This window comes from Spermophilus citellus (assembly GCF_964194105.1).
Source record: "Spermophilus citellus genome assembly, chromosome: 4".
Taxonomy (NCBI): domain Eukaryota; kingdom Metazoa; phylum Chordata; class Mammalia; order Rodentia; family Sciuridae; genus Spermophilus; species Spermophilus citellus.
The window spans coordinates 163,107,515-163,129,318 of NC_138185.1; the positions used below are offsets into that span (position 1 = coordinate 163,107,515).

General features: G+C 34.9%; 1 protein-coding gene across 2 annotated transcripts in view; it reads left to right on the forward strand.

The window, feature by feature from the left end:
- RAD51B (RAD51 paralog B) overlaps positions 1 to 21,804 on the forward strand; it is a 581,568-nt gene that overhangs the window by 126,139 nt on the left and 433,625 nt on the right. The window contains exon 8 of one of the 2 annotated variants that reach the window (XM_081288760.1): positions 11,593 to 12,041. The exons of the other annotated variant lie outside the window; for it this stretch is intronic. Coding sequence (XP_081144886.1) covers positions 11,593 to 11,715 — 123 coding nt within the window. The 3' untranslated portion in view covers positions 11,716 to 12,041. Of the gene's footprint in view, positions 1 to 11,592; positions 12,042 to 21,804 lie in introns of those variants that run through there. 2 annotated transcript variants of the gene reach the window in all.

Genomic DNA, 21,804 nt, shown 5'->3' on the forward strand with positions numbered 1-21,804 from the left:
TGTCAAGTCTCAATTATTCTGGCATTCATTAGGTTAGCATTATCACTTGTTTTCATGAACTTGAATTAAATACACATGGCATTATACTGGATGCAGCACGGAGAAAATTATTAAGCAAAGTCCTTATCATTTTGGATCTTAGGAAGAGGTGTTATCCCAGCAAGTAGTTTAGTAAATCCCAAACTCATTTTTCTGTGAACACTCCAAACCTGTCTCCCACCCCTTGTATTCTCTGTCTTCATTAATGGTCTCTCTGTTCTCTCAGCTGGAAACCTCACATTCATCTTGAGTCCTTCTGTTTCCCTAGTCTCCACACCAATCTATTAACAAGTCCTATATTTTCTATCTCACAAATTACTTTTGAATATGTTCATTCCCTCTTTTCTGTTCTCATGGCCACTGCCCTATTTAGGTCTTTTTCATCTTTCATTTCAGTTCTTTGGAGAGCTGCTTGTCTTCCTTTAATTTTCTAATTCATCCTCCATTCTGCTGTCAAATCTCTTTCTTTAAAGACAGATGTAATCATATCATTCGTTGGATTAAAAACCTTTGATGAGTCTCCATTAATGTGCAAGGGATAATTTCTAAACTTAGCTTGTTGTGCCATGTTTCATGGTTTGGCCCCAGTCTGCTTATTTTCACCTCATTTTCTGCCATAATCTCCCCCTACCCTGCAGCCACTTCTTTTGACAAACACATAACACATTTACACTAGTCCCACTAGCTTCCTCTTAGTTATCTGAGCTTGTTATTTACGCTTTTTCTTTTAGTAATTTTGTTCCTTGCCCCATACACACAGAATGCTCTCATGAACTCCTGCTAGTATGGAGAACTGAGGAAGCCAAGATTTTCCAATGAACGCTCTTGAAAATAAGACACAAGAAGACATGTGCATAGTACCAAGCAACAAGGACAACCATTGGAATAGAGTTCAGATTAGCTGTAGGTTATTTCCTCAAGCAAAACTAGAGAAAGGACTTGATTTGAGAAAGCAGTGGAGCCAGCAGTGATAAAACTAGTTTATAACAATATTGAATGAATGCTTCCTTCCTATCAGTACAGATAGTCACGTCTAGCTCCTGTTTTTATAAATGAAGGATAAGGAAAAGAACCACAAAAGATTCTTGGTAGGGTAGTTAGGGTCAAGAATTGAGAGAAAAATCACTACCCTTATCTACCTGCTATTCCTTATCTCACTTTCCAAAGGACTAAAGAATGATTAGGAACTCATAGGACTACAGGATTGGGGCTGGGGGTGTAACTCAGTGGTAAACATTGCTTAGCATGTACAAAATCCTGAGTTCTTTCTCTAGCACCAGGAAGGAAAAAAATCTCTAGTCAGAGATGGTGGGTTTGGAGTAAACTGAGTCCAGGAAACTATTTGATCTTTATTTTAATGAGGAAGTTAATGAGGAAGCAGAAGCCTTTCTCATGTTTGTGCCTAGTCATTCTTCTCTCTGACCTTTGAATGCTTATGCTCAACTTTTGTCTTTTTTATTCAGGACTGATTCTTTTTAAAAATTAGTTTTTATTATATAAGCAATATACTAATATATTATCTTCAAACATTCAGAATATCTGTAAAAGCCATTTAGACATTCCTATTAACATTCCAATCCCCTCACCACTCCACCAACACTAGAAAATGACAACTATTTTCAGTTTGACTTTGTGCCCTTCAGACCCTTCTTTTTATTGGTTCTTTTTAGTTATACATGACAGTAGAATTCATTTTGATATAATTGTATACGTATGGAATATATCTTATTCTAGTTAAGACCCCATTTTTTAAAAATATTTTTTTTAGTTGTAGATGGACCCAATACCTTTATTTTATTTATTTTTATGTGGTGCTGAGGAGCAAACCCAGTGTCTCGCGTGTGCCAGGCAAGCGCTCCATTGCCAAGCCACAACCTCAGCCCTAAGATCCAATTCTTAAGGATGTTCATGATGGTGGGATTCACTAAGGTGTATTTATGTAAGTACATAGGGAAATTATTTTAGATTCATTCCACTGTCTTTCCTTTTCCTGCCCCCTATCCCTTCCCTTCTTTCCCCTTTGTCTGATCTACTGAATCTTCCTCTCTTGCCCCTTATTGTGGTTATCTTCTACATATCAATGAAAACATTTGGGACTGGCTTATTTCACTTAGCAAGATCATCTCCAGGTCCATCCATTTACTTGCAAATGTAATAAAGTCATTCTTCTTTCTGACTGAGTAATACTCCATTGTGTATATATACCACAATTTCTTTATCCATTTATCTGTTGAAGGACATCTAGGTTGGTTCTATAGCTTAGTTATTGTGTATTGAGCTGTTACAGACATTGATGTGGCTGTATCACTGTAGAATGCTGATTTTAAATCTTTTGGATCTAAACCGAGGAATGGGATAGTTGGGTCAAATGATGGTTTCATTCCAATTTTTTTTGGAGGAATCTTCATACCGCTTTCCAGAGTGGTTGCACCGGTTTGCAGTCCCACCAGCAATGTATGAGTGTATTTTTTCCCCCACATCCTTGTCAGTGTTTATTGTTACTTATATTTTTGATAATTGCCATTCTGACTGGAAGGAGATGAAATTTCAGTATAGTTTTAATTTGCATTTCTCTAATGACTAGAAATGCTGAACATTTTTTTTATGTATTTGTTAACCATTTGTATTTCTTCTGAAAAGGGCCTGTTCAGTTATGCACTGACTTACAGAAAGATGTATGGGCAAATAGGCTTATAAAAAGCATATAGTGTTATTTAGTGTGTGTACTTTCCTCACAGACATTTACTTTGCTTCTCATCCTACAGACTTGCTTTTTTTGACTGTATAATAGATCTAGGAAGTCTTTTTCTGTTACATATAGATGACTTATCATATTTTTCCAACTTCTGACACATAATATAATCTTTAGAGCTATCTTGACCCTTTCTTCTCATAGTAATTTGTGTGGAAAATTAGAAGGTGAAAACAGGAAAAAATTTTTGTAAGCAAGTGTTTGTTGGTTCTGATGCCAGTTAAATATAAAAGGTTGTAATTGTTGACTTGGGAAATGTTCTCCTTAAAAATTAGACTGTTAAAAACACTCTTGGATCCAGTTCAAAGAACTTTGCTGGCATTAACACTCTCTGCCCTCCTTTCTCCTTATACACCACCCCCAATTACTGGCATTGCTGGAAATTAAATGTAACCAGGACTCCTTGTATATATGCATCTGTTTTTCCCTTTTCCATATGCCTATGTCCTCCCTCTTCAATTGCTTCTGTTTAGCACTTAAATTCCCAAATTAATTCAAGAAGAAAATTTGAAATCTATAAAATGAGGGGTTTAGGTAGTCTTTTAGTGCTTTTATAGCTCTAGTATTTTAATGTTATTATCAGAGAATACATTCTGATAAACTTTTTTCTGTGTTTGATTTTGGTTATTGCTAGTTATAAATAACTTAATAATATTAAAATAGATGAAATTTGTGCTACTTATTTGTCACTCTTCCTTGAAGAATATTTATAATGATCATTTAATGTTCAAAGAATATTGTCAAAGGAGTTGATAATTGTCAAGTATTATTATTACTACCACTAGTATTATTAGACCACTAGTATCTGATATTTTTAACCTATATAAAGCTAAGGACTGAGTCAAAGTGAACAGGATCTTCTGAGAAAGTATATATAAGACATTTACTTTATTAATATGCTTTTGAATGTTCAAAAAGGTGCCATCATATACCAGGAGCAAAAGTGTGGGAGTCAGGAATTGGAGAATTAGTCTCAGCCCATCACTGTCTCACTCTGTGATTGCAGGTTACTCCTTGCTCTTAAATTATCCCATCTGTAATACACAGGAACCTATTTCTGACTTTTAGCTTACCTAATGATATTTTGTGAAATAATGAAGATAACCATAACCATTTAATTTGTGTTCCTCAGTAAAGATTCTGTACAAGTGACTGGCAGTGGTAGGGTGATTAGTATATTAAGATAGTTCTTGAAAGTGCGAAAAATACCCAGAATAGGTCACTTAAAGTTTTTCTTTCTTTTAAGCCAGCAAAGAGTGTGCTATATTAGGTAGAACAATACTGAAAACATACAAAAACAAAGGTTTGTGATGTTCTAGGAGCCAATCCATGATCTATTTAGTTCTTTTCAACTTAATGTTCTACGTTATTTGCTGCCTTTTACGAAAGTCAATGGCCCAGGTTTTGTTTTGTTTTTGTATTCTAGTCCACCCATGGGGATTGAACCCAGGGGTGCTCTACCACTGAGCTACATCCCCAGCCCTTGTTTATTTTTATTTTGAGACAGAATCTCACTAAATGACCGAGACTGGCCTTGAATTTACAATCCACCTCCCTCCGCCTCATGAGTTGCTGAGATTACATGCCCAGCTTTTTGATGTTTTTTTAAGGTATATTTGGATGTTTATGTTTGTTCAGATTATTCATGAGGTCTGTCATTTAGATAACCCTGGATTAGAAAATCATGTAAAATTTCACCTTTACTTGAATTCCAACACTTGCAGTACAGATTCCTATAAGATTCTCTTTTTAAATTCCTCTTCTCACCTTCTTGTGATTGGTTGCTTCTTTTTACAAAAATATGTAAAAGACATGCTTCTTGAAGAACACCTGTTGGACTTCTTCTCTATATTAGACACCAAACCTTTTCTCTATAAAGGGAAGACAGTTATGAACAAAAAGAGATATTTATTTGAGGAAACCATTTAAAGAACTCATTCTTTTCTCACTGTCGTTCTTTCCAAATGGATATCACCCCTGGTATGAGAATTCTTTTCAAAATTTGGTGTCCAGCTGGTGAAAAAAACCTGACACTCAATTGCATGAAGTCCAGCAGCGTTTCCTGTGTTTTGCACATCTGGGGACTATTCTGTTATGATGTAAAAATATTAAATATTACAATATCTAAACTATATATTTCACAATCAAATTATTTATAAACACATATGAAACTGTTCTAAGTATAACCTGTACTCAAATGAAATGTCATGTTTATAACCCAGTAGGGAAACTACTCAGGAATGCTTCAGACCAGGCTCAGTGCAGGCAAGACATTTTGAACTGATAGTTTAAAGAAGGATCTGTTTCCTTTTTCAGCAGTCTCATTTGAACTTAAAAAGATGACTCATGTTTGATTAGTTACAAGTTTAAGTTTGTTCCAGTTTTCATGCCAATGGAACATGTTTTCTTTCTATCTATAGATTTAGTAGAGTTGGTCTTGGAATATGGATGTGTAAGTTTCATAGTTACTTTTTAAATTTCTCTTGAACTTGAGAAGTCAGATCAGTTAAGTAACCAACAAAGGCAATTTAGAGAGGAGAATGTTGACTTGCTTTGCATCTTTTTTTTTTTTTGTCCGTAAATGTAAACTGATTTGTAGCTTTGAACTTAAAAATAAATGAAATAGTTTAATAGCACTGTAGGAAATTTGTGAAATGGAGAGAGGGGAATGAGCTGGGTATTGAAGAATATATAGTTCTTGATATAGTCCATATTGCCCTTTGGACATTTTTATTTTGTGTTATTGTTGTTATATGACTTCTTAGATCATTCTGCCTTGGTGAAAAGAGTTGGCTAGTTACTCTCTAACTACATTGTAATCTTAACACATTGCCTTGGATGTCTGTATCAGTCTGCTTTGCCTTAATTTCTCCATGACAATGGCTATACAATTTGAGATTTATTTAATTTATTGGAATTAACCCTTTTAAAATTGTATAGAACTGGCTTTTAATATGAACAAATTTAAGATTAAGATAGCCTTGCATAATAGTGCATTCTTCTGCCTTTAAGAAGGGCACTACCTATATATAAAATAAAAACAATGATTAGGTGTCTAAGACAGTTTGAGTGTCTTATGCATGTTCTAGCTGGTTATAATCTTAACCATCTGGTACTCAGCATCTGGTTTATCCGTGAGACCCCTGTAATTAACTGGTAGTGCTTCTTGGTCTTGTCTTTTAGGAGGATTTATAGTTTACCTCAGGTGGTGTCTGATAGTAGGGAGAAGACTGAATAACTAGCTCTTTTAACTAGAAAAAAATATGTCTCATTGATACCAATATTGTTGAAAAACGATGTAAAAATAATTTTCTTTCTGCATTTAACATGATTGACAGCTATACTGTCTGAACAACCTAAGATATTCAAGTTTCTTGGGTGTGTTTTAGTGTTTTAGGACACCTGGGAAGAACTGAGCCTTTAGAAGGGACAGCTTTGTGATGTGTTCTGGAGTGTTATGCAAGAGAGAATTATTAGGCCAGGTGCCTTTCATGTCTGTATTTGCCAGAGAAAAAATTATAGAGACAAGGGTTTGCCTCAGTAAAAGTGCTCATATTTTCCAAGACAAATTGACTCCCCCTCTCCTCCGCGGCCATGGAGATAGAACCCAGGGCCTTGCACATGCTAGGCAAACACTGAATTCTATCTCCAGCTCCTTTATTTTTTGAGACAGGGTCTAACCAAGTTGCCCAGACTGATCTTGAACTTCAGTCCTCCAGCCTCAGCCTCCCAAGTAGCTAGGATTATAGGTGTGTGTTACCACATCCCCCAAATGACTTCTAATACATGCAAGAATCCAAATACTTTATATGTAATCAATATCAAAAGAAGGTGACCTTGTCTTCTGATTGGTTATTAACCTGTTACACATTCCTGTTGCCAGGTTCTGCTTACACTGTATTTATCAGAGAAAACTTGTTCAATAAGATTTTCTGAAATGAAGCCTGCTAATTACATTAGACTCTTTGGTTTGGAACCTTATTGAGAGTTACCTGGGCAACCAACTCATTTGGAAAGTTCTTCCCTCAAATTTTGCTTAAAATCTGTGACCTCTAATGGGAAGGGAATGGTGAAAGCAACACTAAATTTGTAAGCCTAACTTTCCCCCTAAAACTTCCTTAGTGATCAAATTGCCTTGTATGAATATATCCCAACAAGGGTCAGGGATTGTCTAGTTTCAGGACATTTTATCTAAACATTCTTCTAGGGACAGGTCTATGCTGACTAGATCCATAGAGATCAAAATTATCAACACAGTGATGACAGTGTAATTAGCTATATCTATCAACAACATCTAATCAGTCATACCTGAGGCCACTTGAAAGGTTGGTCCACTGCTGGCTCTGCCTTAACTGTCATTAATGATCCTCAGGGTTTTGGACTGAAGTTAAAAAAAAAAATGGGCTTAAAACTAACCTGGAATCTACTTTGCACTTTTGGGTAAATAGTATGCTAAGATAGGAAAGTATATCAAAATAAAACTCACAGATAGGATAGATTGTAAAAGAATGAGAAATTGGCAGTAAGAAGTTTGAGTGAATAAGAGGCTGGGGTTGTGGCTCAGCCGAAGAACGCTTGCCTAGCAAGTGCGGGGCCCTGAGTTTGATCCTCAGCACCACATAAAAAATAATTAAAGATATTGTGTTCAACTAAAAAATAAATATTAAAAAAAAAGAAGTTTGAGTGAATAAAACAAAACAATGCTTGCTGACATCAGGCTTTTAAAAAAATTTCTAAACTGTTAAAATGGATTTATTCATGCTAAACATTCACATTATATAGTTTTATTCTTTTGTACTTCTCATTTGATGAAGTTTTCAAACTGGTTTGCTGGAGGAGGAAAACCCCAAACCCACACCACATAGGACAAATTGAATTACAAACCTGGTGTGGTCCTTTACCTCAATTAAATCTAATTTGTGTTATTTTAGTCATCCTGGGTGGCAGCTGTTCTGCGTAAAAGACCACAAACATTTTCAATGTAAGAATTTGTCCAGATTACAACTCCTTAAGATTGGTAGTATCCTATTTATACTTTGAGTGGCAAAGTTAGAGTTTAATTTGGTGTATTAGGATTCTTTTAAAAACTTAAAATTTAGTTGTTCTTTGAATAGACTTTTATAAAATTGAGCATTCAATGCTTATCTTAAATGTTGATTTTTAATAACTTCATTTTATTATTTTTTATGCTCAATTCTCTTAAAATAGCCTCAGTTGCTTTACGCAGTCAATTATCAATTTGAGGACAAGGGAATGCAAGTTTTTAGATTTTGACATTCTAAACGAAAACCTAGGATGATTTTGAAAGAAATCCATGAAATAATATAAATTCCAGATTGTTCAGGTCAGTATAATTGAGATGGAGGTTTGACCAGGATTGAGTATGAAATGTAGTGGAATTTATAGAAATGAAGACCACAACACCCAGTTGAGTTGTAAAAAAGGTAACACAGGAATCACTTATTTGAATGATGGCTAACAATTGATACTAATGTGTCATTCACTCTATTTTAAATTAATATTGTTTTTTGAAGATTGATCTTTTCAACAAAACACTTGTTTAATTCACTATTACTACCTTGGTTAGGAAAATGACACTTAAGTGTCTTAATATAAGAAGTGAAATCTGCAGATTGCATAAGGGAATATATGTAATAGAAGGAATTTGACTCATTTTCTAAGATGGACAGGTGGGATAATGCTAAATTTTAGGGAATTACAATGAAGAGGTACTATCTGATAGAGACAAATGGAAGAAAAATCTTGATACTTTAAAAATGATCTATGATGTATGAATATATTTAATTTTCAATTAGCTATTAAACATCTGCTGTGGACTAAGTATTGTTAGAGGTATTGTGACATCAAAGATGAATAAGCTACAGGAACTTTTCAATGTAGCTGGGATAGCAAACAGGTAGCTAATAATATTTAGCACCATTTGGCAGGTGATGTGATAAAAAATTTGAATAAATTTATACTTCTTATTTTGTTGTGGGGAGAGTGTAGGACTGAAGTTAGGTACTAGATCAAAACAGAAGTAAAATTTTATAAAAACCCTCACTGCCATATGTGAGACTTATACCTTTCACTAGCCATTTAATCAGTTACTAGTTAACCCACATAGTTAGACTTGTGGAGTTTATCAGGCTGCCTGTGCTTTTCTCCTATTCACTTTTTAAGGAGGAAAACAGCAATTTGACCATTAACAGTAATCACTTTCCTGTACACAATCTAATTTTTATTATTCATGACCTAAACCAAATTAAATAACATTTAAAAAACCATTTTATCATGCTGTATTACTCATTTATATCTAGCGCTTCCTATCTATTCTATTTGTTGAAACTTTATGTTTTTCGTCTTTAGTGGCAGTGCACATCCTCAGTTCTCCTGCCTTTCTTACCTTATTTGGGGTCCCCTCTGCTGACTTTATGTCTATATTAGTTATCTATTGCTAATAAATTATCCTAAAATTCAGCAGCTTAAAACAATGAACATTTGTTATCTCAGTTTCTATGGGTCAGTAATATCCTGTTGTATTCGCATGTGCATGATAAACAGTGACATTCATAAATATTGTTGAATGCTGCATAAATGGATGCTATTATTCAAGTCACAACTGGTATTAGTTCACAACTACATGGCTTACAATATTTATTTCCATGCCCCACCCCGCTTTTTTGTACTAGAGATTGAACTCAGAGAGGCACTTTACCACTGAGCCACATCCCTAGCCCTATTTTGTATTTTATTTAGAGATAGGGTCTAACTAAGTTGCTTAGTGCAACGCTGTTGCTTTGAACTTGCAATCCTCCTGTCTCAGCCTCCAGAGCCGCTGGGATTACAGGCTTGCGGCACTGAGCCCAGTTCCATGATCTTTTTAAAACAACCCTTTCTAAAGCATTTCAGTCCTCAGCACTCAATTTTCTGAAAATCTCTAACATCCCTCACAAATAATAATCGTGACTCTCCTTGGCCTAATCTTCAAGTTTATATCCTCGATGTTCAACATCTTCCTTAAGCCAGTCCCCTGATCTCAGTTCAACTGTGTTTAACAAACACCTACTTTACTTAAATTGGTCACTTACACCTTAGACCAAACACCATCTCCATCCCTAATATTGTGTTCAGTTTTACTTTGCTTTTTCCTTCATGGTAATGATTACCTTCTTTGTCTTTCCAAATCTTGCTGATTTTTTTTCTTGTAGATGGACACAATATCTTTATTTTGTTTATTTATTTTTATGTGGTGTTAAGGATCAAACCCAGTGCCTCACTCATGTGAGGCAGGCTCTCTACCTACCACTGAGCTGCAACCCCAGCTCCAAATCTTGCTGATTCTGTCTGTTCCAGTCTTATTGTGTTCCTTCTACCTCTTTTATAAAGCCACTTTGCACTTTTCTGGGCTATTTAGCCTTTAATTTTAGAATTCCTGCTGTACTAATGCTAAATACTGAACAGTTTATCCCTTTATTTTTAATTAGTTTAACTGGGTTAATTTTCCTTTCCAATTAGAATTCCAATTTTGTGGGAGAAAAATCTTATTCCTTCATGTGTACCTATTGTCAAGTGCAGAGTACATGTTGGCTGGTTGATTAAAAATTAGAAATCTTGATTCAGCGACAAATTTCTTTTTCTTTCTTTCTTTCTTTCTTTCTTTCTTTCTTTCTTTCTTTCTTTCTTTCTTTCTTTCGCTGCTGAATGAGTGATATCTCTCAGAGCCATTCATGAGGATGAACTGATTTCAGAATAGTTGGGAACCACATTTCATCATTTTCCTCAAGAAGCATTGCTATATGAGGAGATTAATTTTTTAAAAAGTTCCCTCTGGCCAACTATCAAAATTGGCTTTTAGCCTTGAACTATCAAAGCAAAAGTTTCAGAGTTACCTGGAGCAGAACAGGTACTAAGTAGCAAGCAATGCAGGGTCTCTGATCCCTATTTTGCTTCAGTTATGGGCCTGGTCAAGCCCTTTGGCTTAGGTAAGTAGAAAAAAGGAATTTATTTTTATCTTCTCTCTCTTGAAAGTTTCATGGATTTGATTCACAAAGAAAGGACAAATTACTGAAATTTGTGTCAACATCTTCTTATTATTGACTGAGAAAATTTAAAATCAAGTGATAATATTAATCAAAATGTAGGTATGCATACAGCCTGAAAATAATGTGGCTAATTGTGTTCCGTATCATTCTTGGTATATTGAGCACCAGCCCTGGAGAGTGAGGCCTGAGAGTCTGTGGGAAGGGAAGCTCCTTTTGGCAACCTTTAGTTTGGTGCCTTTACTAAGATATAATTCCATTCACATTATTAGTTTCAATAACAATATTTCCTTGTTGTTTCTTCTTCTTCCTCTACCTCTCCCTGTCTTCTCCCTCCTCCTTCTCATCATCTCTAATTCTATTTAGGGTTGGTTTTGGGATTATTTATAATATCAGTCTGTGATTTCAGTTATTATTTGCACATTTTTGGTTTCCATGTGGTTGAATTACTTGTGTTTATGTATTTTAAAAAATTCCCCTCCTGTTATTTGTATGTGTAGGTGTATCAGCCAGGATTCCTGTTTGGAGTGCTGGAGCACTTTGAGTTAGAGAAAGTAGAAAGGTTAAAACTCTTTTTTTAAAAAAGAATTTCCCTTTTTTCTTTTATTTAAATATTTTATTAGTTATTGATTGCCTTTATTTATTTATATGTGGTTCTGAGAATCAAACCAGTGCCTCACACATGCTAAGCATGCACTCTACCACTGAGTCACAACCCCAGCCCCTAAAACTCTTCATTCTTTCTTTTGATCCTTACAGCTCATGATGTTTGCACTATATCCTTCAGAAGACAAAGCCCATCAGCTGCATATACACCTGGTTACTGCACAGATCACTTCAGTTAATACCTCCTGTTTGCATCATGTCTTTGAGATCCCCTGAACCTGTGAGGGACTCCTCATGAGGCCACTGGGCAATACTCTCTCTGACTATGACATCTCTTCATTTTCTTCTAACTCGTTCTATACACCGCACATGTGTCCCACTTCTCTACTCAGTGGACACTACCTGGTATATGTAAAGGGAAAAGTAGAAGTGGGAGGAGAGAGGGTGAAGGAGGGGCAGAGACAGACTTGAAAAAGCATGTGGAAGATGTATGAGAGTGTTGCCCTCAGAGGATTCTACTTCCATCCCCAACTGCTGTTCTGTCTTGTGCTTATCACCACCACATCAGTATTTCTATGAAGAGTTTTAAATAAAGATTAAAGTCATTTGCATTTCAGTCCTCAGCACTCAATTTTCTGAAAATCTCTAGTTATATCCTTAAGATCAAATCTCACAGTTTTTACTTGGTTTCCATCTTCCTTGGTCACTCTGCTGAATTTTTTATAAATTTGAACATTCCCTTCTGGAAAAAAGGGAAAGATTTATTGAATACAACTTTTGCCACATGAAACTTTGTCTGATCAGCCTCACTTGAAAGTTCACATTTTATTGGATGGCATTTGCAGATTGTTCTCCTTTCCCTACAGCAGGACTGACAATATGAAAATGCTTCCATATGCTAAAAGCTATTTTACTAAAGCAGGAGAAGAAAGAAAAATGGACTTTACTGGCTAACCATCATATAAACATGAAACTCCAATGTGGGCAGATTTGGCAATGGAAGTGCCTCAGAGTTCACTGTAAACAACTCTGTAGCCCTGAGGTCTCACTACCATTGAAGATGATGTGGAGAGTTGTTTTTACCTCACAAGAGTGATTTTTTAAAGTACAATTATGATTTGTATATAACTTTAAAATATTTAATTAAGTGTGTTTAGTTAAAACAGAGTTTTAAATTCTAATTTTGAATAGGTTTGAACATTTGAAATAAATAAAAACTTAAAACTTTCAGGTTATTTGTGTATTTTAAGACATTTCAATAGTTACCTCTCTGGTCTGTCTCCCCAACTCCTTATGCCTGAAGTATAGAATAGTCTTCTCCCTTATCTCCCTAGCCTTAGTAGTTCTCTTTTTTAACTTTTTTTGTGTTTGGTGCTGGGGATTAAACCCAGGAGCTCCCACATTTAGGCAAGTGCTCTGCCCGGAGCCATACTCCTGGCTCTGTTACTTTTAAAACTTCTGTTACCTGGCTCTACTAGGAAATTTTAGTAGTGGGGATTTAACTCAGGGCCCTTTACCACTGAGTTACATTCCCAGCCCCCACCTTTTTTTTTTCTTTTTTAGTTTTTCTTTTGAGACAGGGTCTCACTAAATTATGTAGGCTAACTTCAAATTTGTAAACTTCCTGCCTCAGCCTCTTGCCTGATAGTTAGAAGACTAATACTACCTGATTTCAAGATTTATAAATCATAACTCAAGGTAGAGTAGTAGTATTTAAAAAATTTTTTTTTTTTTTTGGTACCAGGGATTGAACCCAGGGGCACTTAACTGTTAAGCTGTACCCTCAGCCCACTTTATTTTGCACTTTGAGGCAGGGTCTTGCTAAATTGCTTAGGACCTCACTAAATTGCTGAGGCTGCTTTGAACTTGCCATCCTCCTGGTAGAGTAGTATCAATGTTTAATGTAGAGATAGGGAAATATTTCTGTGGAACAGAATGGAGACTCCACAAACACCAACATATACAAGGGCAACTTAGTTTTGACAAAAGTATAAAGGCAGTTCACTGGAGAAAAGCCAGTCTTTTAAATTGTAACAGATGGTACTGGACCAATTAGATATCCATGTGAAAAATAAATTGAATAATATTTTACACCATATAAAAATTAACCCAAAAATGGAGAAATAGACTAAAAGGTATACCCTAAAACTATAAAACTTCTAAAAGAATAAATAGGAAGATGGGCTGGAAATGTAGCTCAGTGGTAGAACACTTGCTTAGTATGTATGAGGCCCTGAGTTTGATCATAGTACCAGTGGAAGGGGGAAGAGCAAATGGGAAATTTTTTTTTGTTGCAAAGCTTTGCTATATATGCCTCCAAAGGCTCAGCTGATAAAAAGACAAATTGATAAATTGAACTTCATCAAAATAAAAAATTTCAGCTCTTCAAAAGAGAATGAAAAGATTTGTCACAGACTGTGAGATGATATTTGCAAAACATAATAATGTGATAGAGGACTTTCAGCCAGAATATATAAGGAATTTTCAAAACTCAATAAAAAAACAAGCCAACAAAAACAGAAAAAACATTTTAGCAAACATACCACCAAAGAAGAAACATAGATGGTAAACACATGAAAAGGAACCCAACATCATTAATTATCATGGAAATGTAAATAAAAACCACAATGTTTTTATTTATACAATACCTATTAAAGTTAAAGTGAAAAAAAATCTTATAAAAGTGTTGATAAGTATGTATGTGGAGGAACTAAAACCCTCCCATCTTGCAGGTGGGAAAGTAAAAAATAATGACAATGACAGTATTACATTTTGTAAATGTCAAATGGTATGATTGGTAGTTTATTAAAATGTTGAACATATATCTACTATATGATCCAGCTATTCCACTTAGCTTTTTACCCAAGATAATTGAAGGTATAGAAACAAAAACTTACATACAACTGTCTTAGCAGTCTTATTTGTAATAGCCCCAAACTGCAAGTTACCACCAGGTCCATCATCAAGTGAATGAGTAATAAACTGTAGTATAGACATACAATGGAAGACTACTCAGTAATTAAAAGGAATTAATTGTTGATATGTTTAACATAGATGGCTCTCAGAATAATTAGGCTGTGTGAAAGAAGCCAGTCAAAAAATAAACAGTGTATGATTTCACATGTACAAAACTCTAGGAATGAAAAATAATCTATACTGACAACAAACAGATCAGTGGTTGACTAGGGATGGAGGCAGGGGAGGAGGAAGGGATTACTGAGAGGCATAAGGAAATTTTTGGGGGGCTAAGGTTATTTTCACTCTCTTAATTGTGATGATGGTTTTTCTTTTTCTTTTTAATGCGATACCTTTATTTTATTTATTTATTTTTATGTGGTGCTGAGGCTTTAACCCAGTGCCTCACACGTGTTAGGCAAGTACTCTACCCTGAGCCACGCCCCCAGCTCCACGATGATAGTTTTTCATATGCATAATTCAAAGCCTATCAAATTATGCTCTTTTATGAGTTAAGTCTTTATAAGCCCAGATATCATTTAGCTGTTAAGTAAAATATAACATATAACAATGTATAAATATGCAGAGTTGTTAGCATTTTCTCATTTGAAACTGTCACCAGATTTTAAGGTAGTTGACATTAGGAATATATTTTACTTTCTGTGTTAAACTGTAATTCAGAGACACTTTTAGTATCTGGGAGTGTAACTCAGTGGTAGAGTATTTGCCTAGTGTGCACAAGGTACTGGATTTGATCCCCAGCACCACAAAAACAAACAAAACTTACACTTGATTTAAAAACTATGCAATGATTTGTCTAAGATGAGCCTGTAGAACAAGTAGTCCTTAATTGTAATCTTAATTATAGTAATAAGTACAACAGATCAGCTATTTAATTTTTTAAAAATATTTTTAGTTGTAGGTGGACACAATACCTTTATTTTATTTATTTTTATGTGATACTAAGAATTGAATCCAGTGTCTCACACATGGTAGGCAAGTGCTCTACTGCTAATATTTTAGGGGAAAAAGTGTGACCAGCTGGCAATTTGGGTTTCAGATAACAATGGAAAAATATGTGGCCTGTGCTTGAAATTGTTAGGTGTATCTCTTGATGGAAAGCCATGTTGATAGATACAAAACTGCTTAGATCTATAGTTATAAAATTTAGGTAAGTAAATTAGAGCTAGGTTTTTATTAAATATTGTTTGATTCTTAGAAATTATGGCAATCTCTGATGAGTAATTTTATAATCACTGATCTATCTTTCTAAATTTATTCTGCAGAACACTGCTATGTATTGATTATTATAAACATTATTGGTTTTAAGACACCTTGAATTCTTTAAAGTTTTCTCATTACCCATGGTTTTATGTTTTTTTTTTTTTTTTTTATCCTCGGTTTTGTGGGTTTTTTTTCCAAATCTATCCCCACTCTTTTCTCTCTCTTCTCTCCTTCCTTCCTTCCTTCCTTCCTTCCTTCCTTCCTTCCTTCCTTCCTTCCAACTGGGGATTGGACTCAGGGGTTCTTTACCACTGAGCTTCATCCCTGGCCCATATGTATTTTTTTTTTTTTTTTAATTTTGAGATAAGTTCTAGGCTGGTGGCATAGAACTTGTGATTCTCCCTAATGGGTAGGATTATAGGCATGTGCCACCACCCCTGGCATCACCAAGCTATCTTCTAACCTTTTGTGTCACTACCCCTCAGTATGAATTGTCAAAATTTCTATGATTTTTCTACTTTTTTGCCTTTTGTCTCTTTATTCATCCTGGACCTCCTCTGCCTTTCCTTCTACTCTGTCTACCATTCTAAGCTGTATAATGCTTCAGGTGGCATGGAAGTCACATCAGCATCAAAGCTTTCCTGACATTTTGTTCATACTTGTATGTGTTTCTTTTCTGTTTGGAGTTGTCTGTACTAGTGATTCTGAAGGTAAGGGGGAAAGGATGCCCAGGATGTTTCACTATGGTGGACGAGAAAGTATTAGAACTTTACAAATATCTTTATCTCATTTTCTATAAATTTTAATAATGTGTATGATAAATTAGTATCCAAATAGAAGACATAAAACAATTAAGATACATATATTCAGGGGCCATGTGATCAAAATGTTTTACTAATGGTATACACGCCAAAAAGACCACTAATTTATGCTATCACTATATATCTCAAATTGTCAGGCCTGCTTTTTCATTTGTAAAATTAGGTCTAGTGTTGCATTATATAATTTCTAAGATATTTTTTGTTTTGAGATGTCTTCTTTCTGTGTTGCCCAGGCCGGTCTTGAACTCCTGGGCTCAAGCAATCCTTCTGCAGCAGCCTCTCATAGCTGGGATGACAGGCATGCACCACTGAGACCAGCATCACCTAGGCTTTTTTTTTTTTTTTTTTTTTTTTAATTTTAGCTTAAATGTTCATTAAGCTAAAAAATACATTTTGGAGGAATTAAAAGTTGCTAGTATTGTATAGTCAGTTCCTATATTCCATTCACATGGTAACATTTGCTATTTTTTTGGTCTCTTAAGTGTGTGTGTGTGTGTGTGTGTGTGTGTGTACTTTTTACTGTACTCTTGTTCTGAACCACTTGCTAGTAAATGGCAGAGATTTGCACTCTTTATCCTAAATACTTTAGTATATGTCTGTTTTTTTTTTAAAGAGAGAAAGAGAGAGAATTTTAATATTTACTTTTTTAAGTTTTCGGCGGGCACAACATCTTTGTTTGTATGTGGTTCTGAGGATCCAACCCGGGCCGCACGCATGCCAGGCGAGCGCGCTACCGCTTGAGCCACATCCCCAGCCCCAGTATATGTCTTTTAAGAACAAAGATATTCTTTTACATAAGCATGGTATATTGATCAAATTCAGTATTATATATTGCTAAATTTGCCTATCTTCCCAATACAACTTTTTTAGCAGCTTTTTTGTGTCTTCTATATAAGGATTGGTAAATAGAAATTTCATTGTCATATCACTTGTGTTGCCTTAGTATATTGTCTTTTTAAAAAACACTGACACTTATTAAAGGCCCAGAATTTTGTATAATGCCTCATAAGGAATTGCATAATTATTTTCACTGTACCTTGGTTCTTTTTCTTGTTGTATTTTAGTGCTGTGGGTATGCACACGTGTATACTGGTATAAACCTGTATGCTATACTTTATTTAGGTTTATGTTGAGTCTTTTCTAAACTAGATTATAAATTTTTATAGATAGATAATTTATCCTATAATTTTAGTCTCCATACTTCCAGGCACATGTAATACCTAATTTGTAATAAAATTAAATATATTTAGTAAGTCAAAAGTTCTTACATATTTTGTAGTTTAAGGGGAGAGAAGGACATATCAGATTAATGAACTCAAGAGTAATTAAAGATGTCAAAGAGCACCAATGTAACAATACAGGCATTATGTTTTGTTTTATTGAGTCTTGAAGAAACTTGAATAGTCCAAAGTATAATATCATATACAAACAAAACACTGAATTCTGTACTAATTCACATGTTATTTCTTTTCATCATTCCTTTGAGGAAACCCTTTGCAATTGTTGACTTCCTTTCCATATACATGTTCCAAAATAGCTTTCCCATCTGACGTGGTATTTTAGCAGACAGTGAAATTGGAATGAAACATCTTAGACTTTTTAAAATATGTTTCTCAAGACTAGAACTCTCAGGTTGTCAAGAAGAGGTCTTTTTAAGAATTTTTTTTTGTTGTTGTTGTTGTTGTAGATGGACACAATATCTTTATTTTTGTTTATTTATTTTTATGTGGTGCTGAGGATCGAACCCAGGGCCTCCTGCATGCAAGGCAAGCGCTCTACCACTGAGCTATAACCTGAGCCCAAGAAGAGGTCTTTTATTATCAAATAAATGTGGTTCTAAGAAAATGACTCAATCAAAGTTTTTAAGGATGAGTACAGATAGGACATTGTTCATATTAAAGTCAGCATCTGAGAAGGTACATTGTAGCCTTTTAGAGGCTCTGGTTTCCCTGCAGCTCATCTTTTATTTGTTAAGGTCCATAATAAACTTGAATTTATTATTCAGGATTATTTAGGATTTTTAATCTGTAAGCATTCAGGAACTCTTAAAACATTGTGTTTAAATTTTTTTTTTGGTAGTTGTGGATGAACAGAATGCCTTTATTTTATTTGTTTATTTTTATGTGGTGCTGAGCATCGAACTCAGTGCCTCATGCATGCTAGGCAAGCGCTCTACCACTGAGCTACAGCCCAGCCCAAAACATTGTTTTCTTCTGTTTTGATGAAGAATGTTTAGTACACAGGTTTTCTTAGTATTGACTTTCATAACTGTCATCTGGGGCGGTTATCTCAGTTGATTTTTTATTTCTTTTTTTTTTTCTTTTTTTTTTGTTATGTTTCTTTTTTTTTATTGGTTGTTCACAACTTTACAAAGCTCTTGACATATCATATTTCATACATTAGATTGAAGTGGGTTATGAACCCCCAATTTTACCCCAAATGCAGATTGCAGAATCACGTCGGTTACACATCCACAATTTTACATAATGCCCTATTAGTAATTGTTGTATTCTGCTACCTTTCCTATCTCCTACTGATTTTTTATTTCTGAAGGCCTATTCTAACTCTACATTTATCTGAACTTACTGAAGAACTCCTCATTACTCAGCACATACTTTTGTGAAGAGATTCTTAGGAGTAATGGCTGACATTCTCCATATTGTGGTTTGTCTGTTGTGTATGTGCCTGTGGATAACTTGGCAATCACTCCCTCAGCAAAATACCAGCCAGTGTGGTTCAGCCAAAGTTTAAAGGAATAAAATAACTGCAACAGAAGGGTTTTCTTTCTTTCTTTTTTTTTGTATAATGCTGAGTGATACTATTCTTGGTTCTTTTTTATTGAATTGCTTAGGTAGTGGGCAGTGTTTCATTGCCATAGTTGGTATTAATAACAAAACAACCACCAGCAAATGGGAATACCAGGTAATTCAGATTATCTGCTTTTCACATATGAGGCTAAGAACTCTTCCTTTAATTAAAAAATGTGTGCTTAGATCAGAATCTGATTTAGAGAATGAAAAACAACATATTATCTGTTCTTTCTAGGATCAAGTTTAGTGGAAAACTGGTGGTTTACTAATTTTTTCACACACATAATTTGAGAATATATTTTATGTTTGTCAATTTTTTTGAAAGTAGGGTTTTTGGGGCTTATTTCAACTGCAGTAGGAGGAGGTACTGATTCACCAAATTGTGTGAATTAAAGGCATGATCAAGGAATAGGCCATTGAAAATGATGGGCCTGCAGTATTAAAAGTGCTTTGATCTTCTGTTTTGACACGCTGAGTTTATCTTTAATTATATGTGATGACATTTGATTACTATACACTTAGACTATTATAATGTGGTTTGTAAAATGTAGTTTATAGTATGTAATGACTTCAACACCCGTTTTTTTTTGTACTTATGAGTATGCAGAGTGATGTTTTAGTTTTGTTTAAATGAAAACTGTTGGACTTTTGAATTAGCAGACATTTAAAAAGTAAGATATTTAGCAGTCAGGCAAAGTCTAGTTCCTGTAAAGTAAGGATTAGGAGTGTTCCTGTGACACCTGGTGTCTTATTTTACAGAGGTAACAGAATTATCTGTGGCGGTTTCCTGATCTTTCCACTAACTTGCTGCTTTACTTCAGGTAAATCACTTAAGTTCCCTGAACTTTTGAAAAATGAAAGCCTTAGACTAAATGATATCCAAGGTTTCAGTGGTGAAAGTATGCTTCTCCCATTCTAGGATGTCTATAATGGGCATAGTGTGCATGACATGCAATAGAATTTCCAGATACTTTTTTGGGGGTGGTGGTGCTGGGAATTGAACCCAGGGCCTTCTGCATGTGAGGCAGGCACTTTACCAACTGAGCTATATCCTCAGCCCCTTCAGACACTTAAAAAAAATATTTTTGTTGTAGATGGACACAATACCTTTATTTATTTGGTGCTGAGTGAGGATTGAACCCAGTTCTAAATGCTTGTGAGGCAAATGTTCCACTGCTGAGCTACAACCTCAGCCCCTTGAGACATGTTTTTTAAAAGAAGAATATTTAAAAAAAATTATTGTGTCAGTTAATGATTTTTGGTTTTGTGTTTTGATGTGGAAATGAGGTACTGAAAAAAGGAAAAGAACAATGACTTTTACAACTTCCAGGGAGGGGCAATAGGGTAGTGGGTTACCTTGCTGTAGGCAGCAGGTATAGACAGCACTTTCAGTTGGAATTTCCTATATTATGCCAGTATGTTAATCTTTGGGATCTGATACTTTTCTTTGAAATTATCTGCTTTGCTTGCATTTACATGTCCAGCCCTGGATTTACCCCAATTTAGGCAATTACATGTCCCACTTCTGAAAGGTCTTTAAAAGTTTGAGTCTAATTCTAATTCTCTAAGTGAAATGACAAAGTTATTCTTAATTTTCAAATAGTAGATAGATATAATAATTTGACCTTTAAAACCATTGAATCAAATTTGCCAATGTTTCTTATGGCAAAAAACAAAGCCAAAAGTAACAAATCCTCCAAGCCCAGTGACTATTTCCAAAGCATTACTAGGGGCATAATATTCCATGTGTCTTTATCCTGAGTTTGCTCATTTTTGCCATACCCCAGTTCTTTTCTTTCTAAGAGGTAAAAATCTTATATTGTAAAAAGTCTGTCTCATAGAAATATTAGGTATGATTATTTACTGCCTAAGAACTAAACAGTGGTGCTTTGGTTTAGATTTATTTACTGACTGGTCATAGTAGGTTTTGCCTATAATGAGTACTTTGAGATTTTTTTTGAACTAAAAGCATACAACTATATAGAGTTTGTGCCAAGTAAATGACACAGAAACCCCAGAAAAGTATGATATTACAGTTGCATATCAAATTATTTTTTTCTGTTCACAGATTATAGTTGTGTTAAAATTTTATTAGCTTTTATTTCTTTCTGGAGAGTGTGTAAAAGTGAAGACTTACTAGAAATCATTTCATGGTAGTTAACTGTGGACCATATACTAATGGAGAAGAAAAGTAATCCAGATAATCCCAAACATTAGATAACTATTGCTCCTCTTGTTTGGTTCAAAGAACATGGGGGAAGAGCAGTTAGGAATCAGAGTTGGGTGTTTAAATCTGGAAAACCCATTTTTTGTATATCCCCTGCTACAGCTCTGCAGCCTGGGCAAGATCCCTGAGATGGAGTCCTAGGCAGGAAGATGATAGGGGAAAGAGCAGATTACAGAGCCTAAGGCAGTAGCACCTGAGGTTCTCTTTCTTGTTTACTATAGCTGGTGAGTATGAAGTGAACCTCAGTAAAATTCCAGATTAGGTCATTTAGCAGATGGTTGTTGAGTACTCAGAAGGAAAAATGATGATCTCTGGGAGCCAGCCTGAA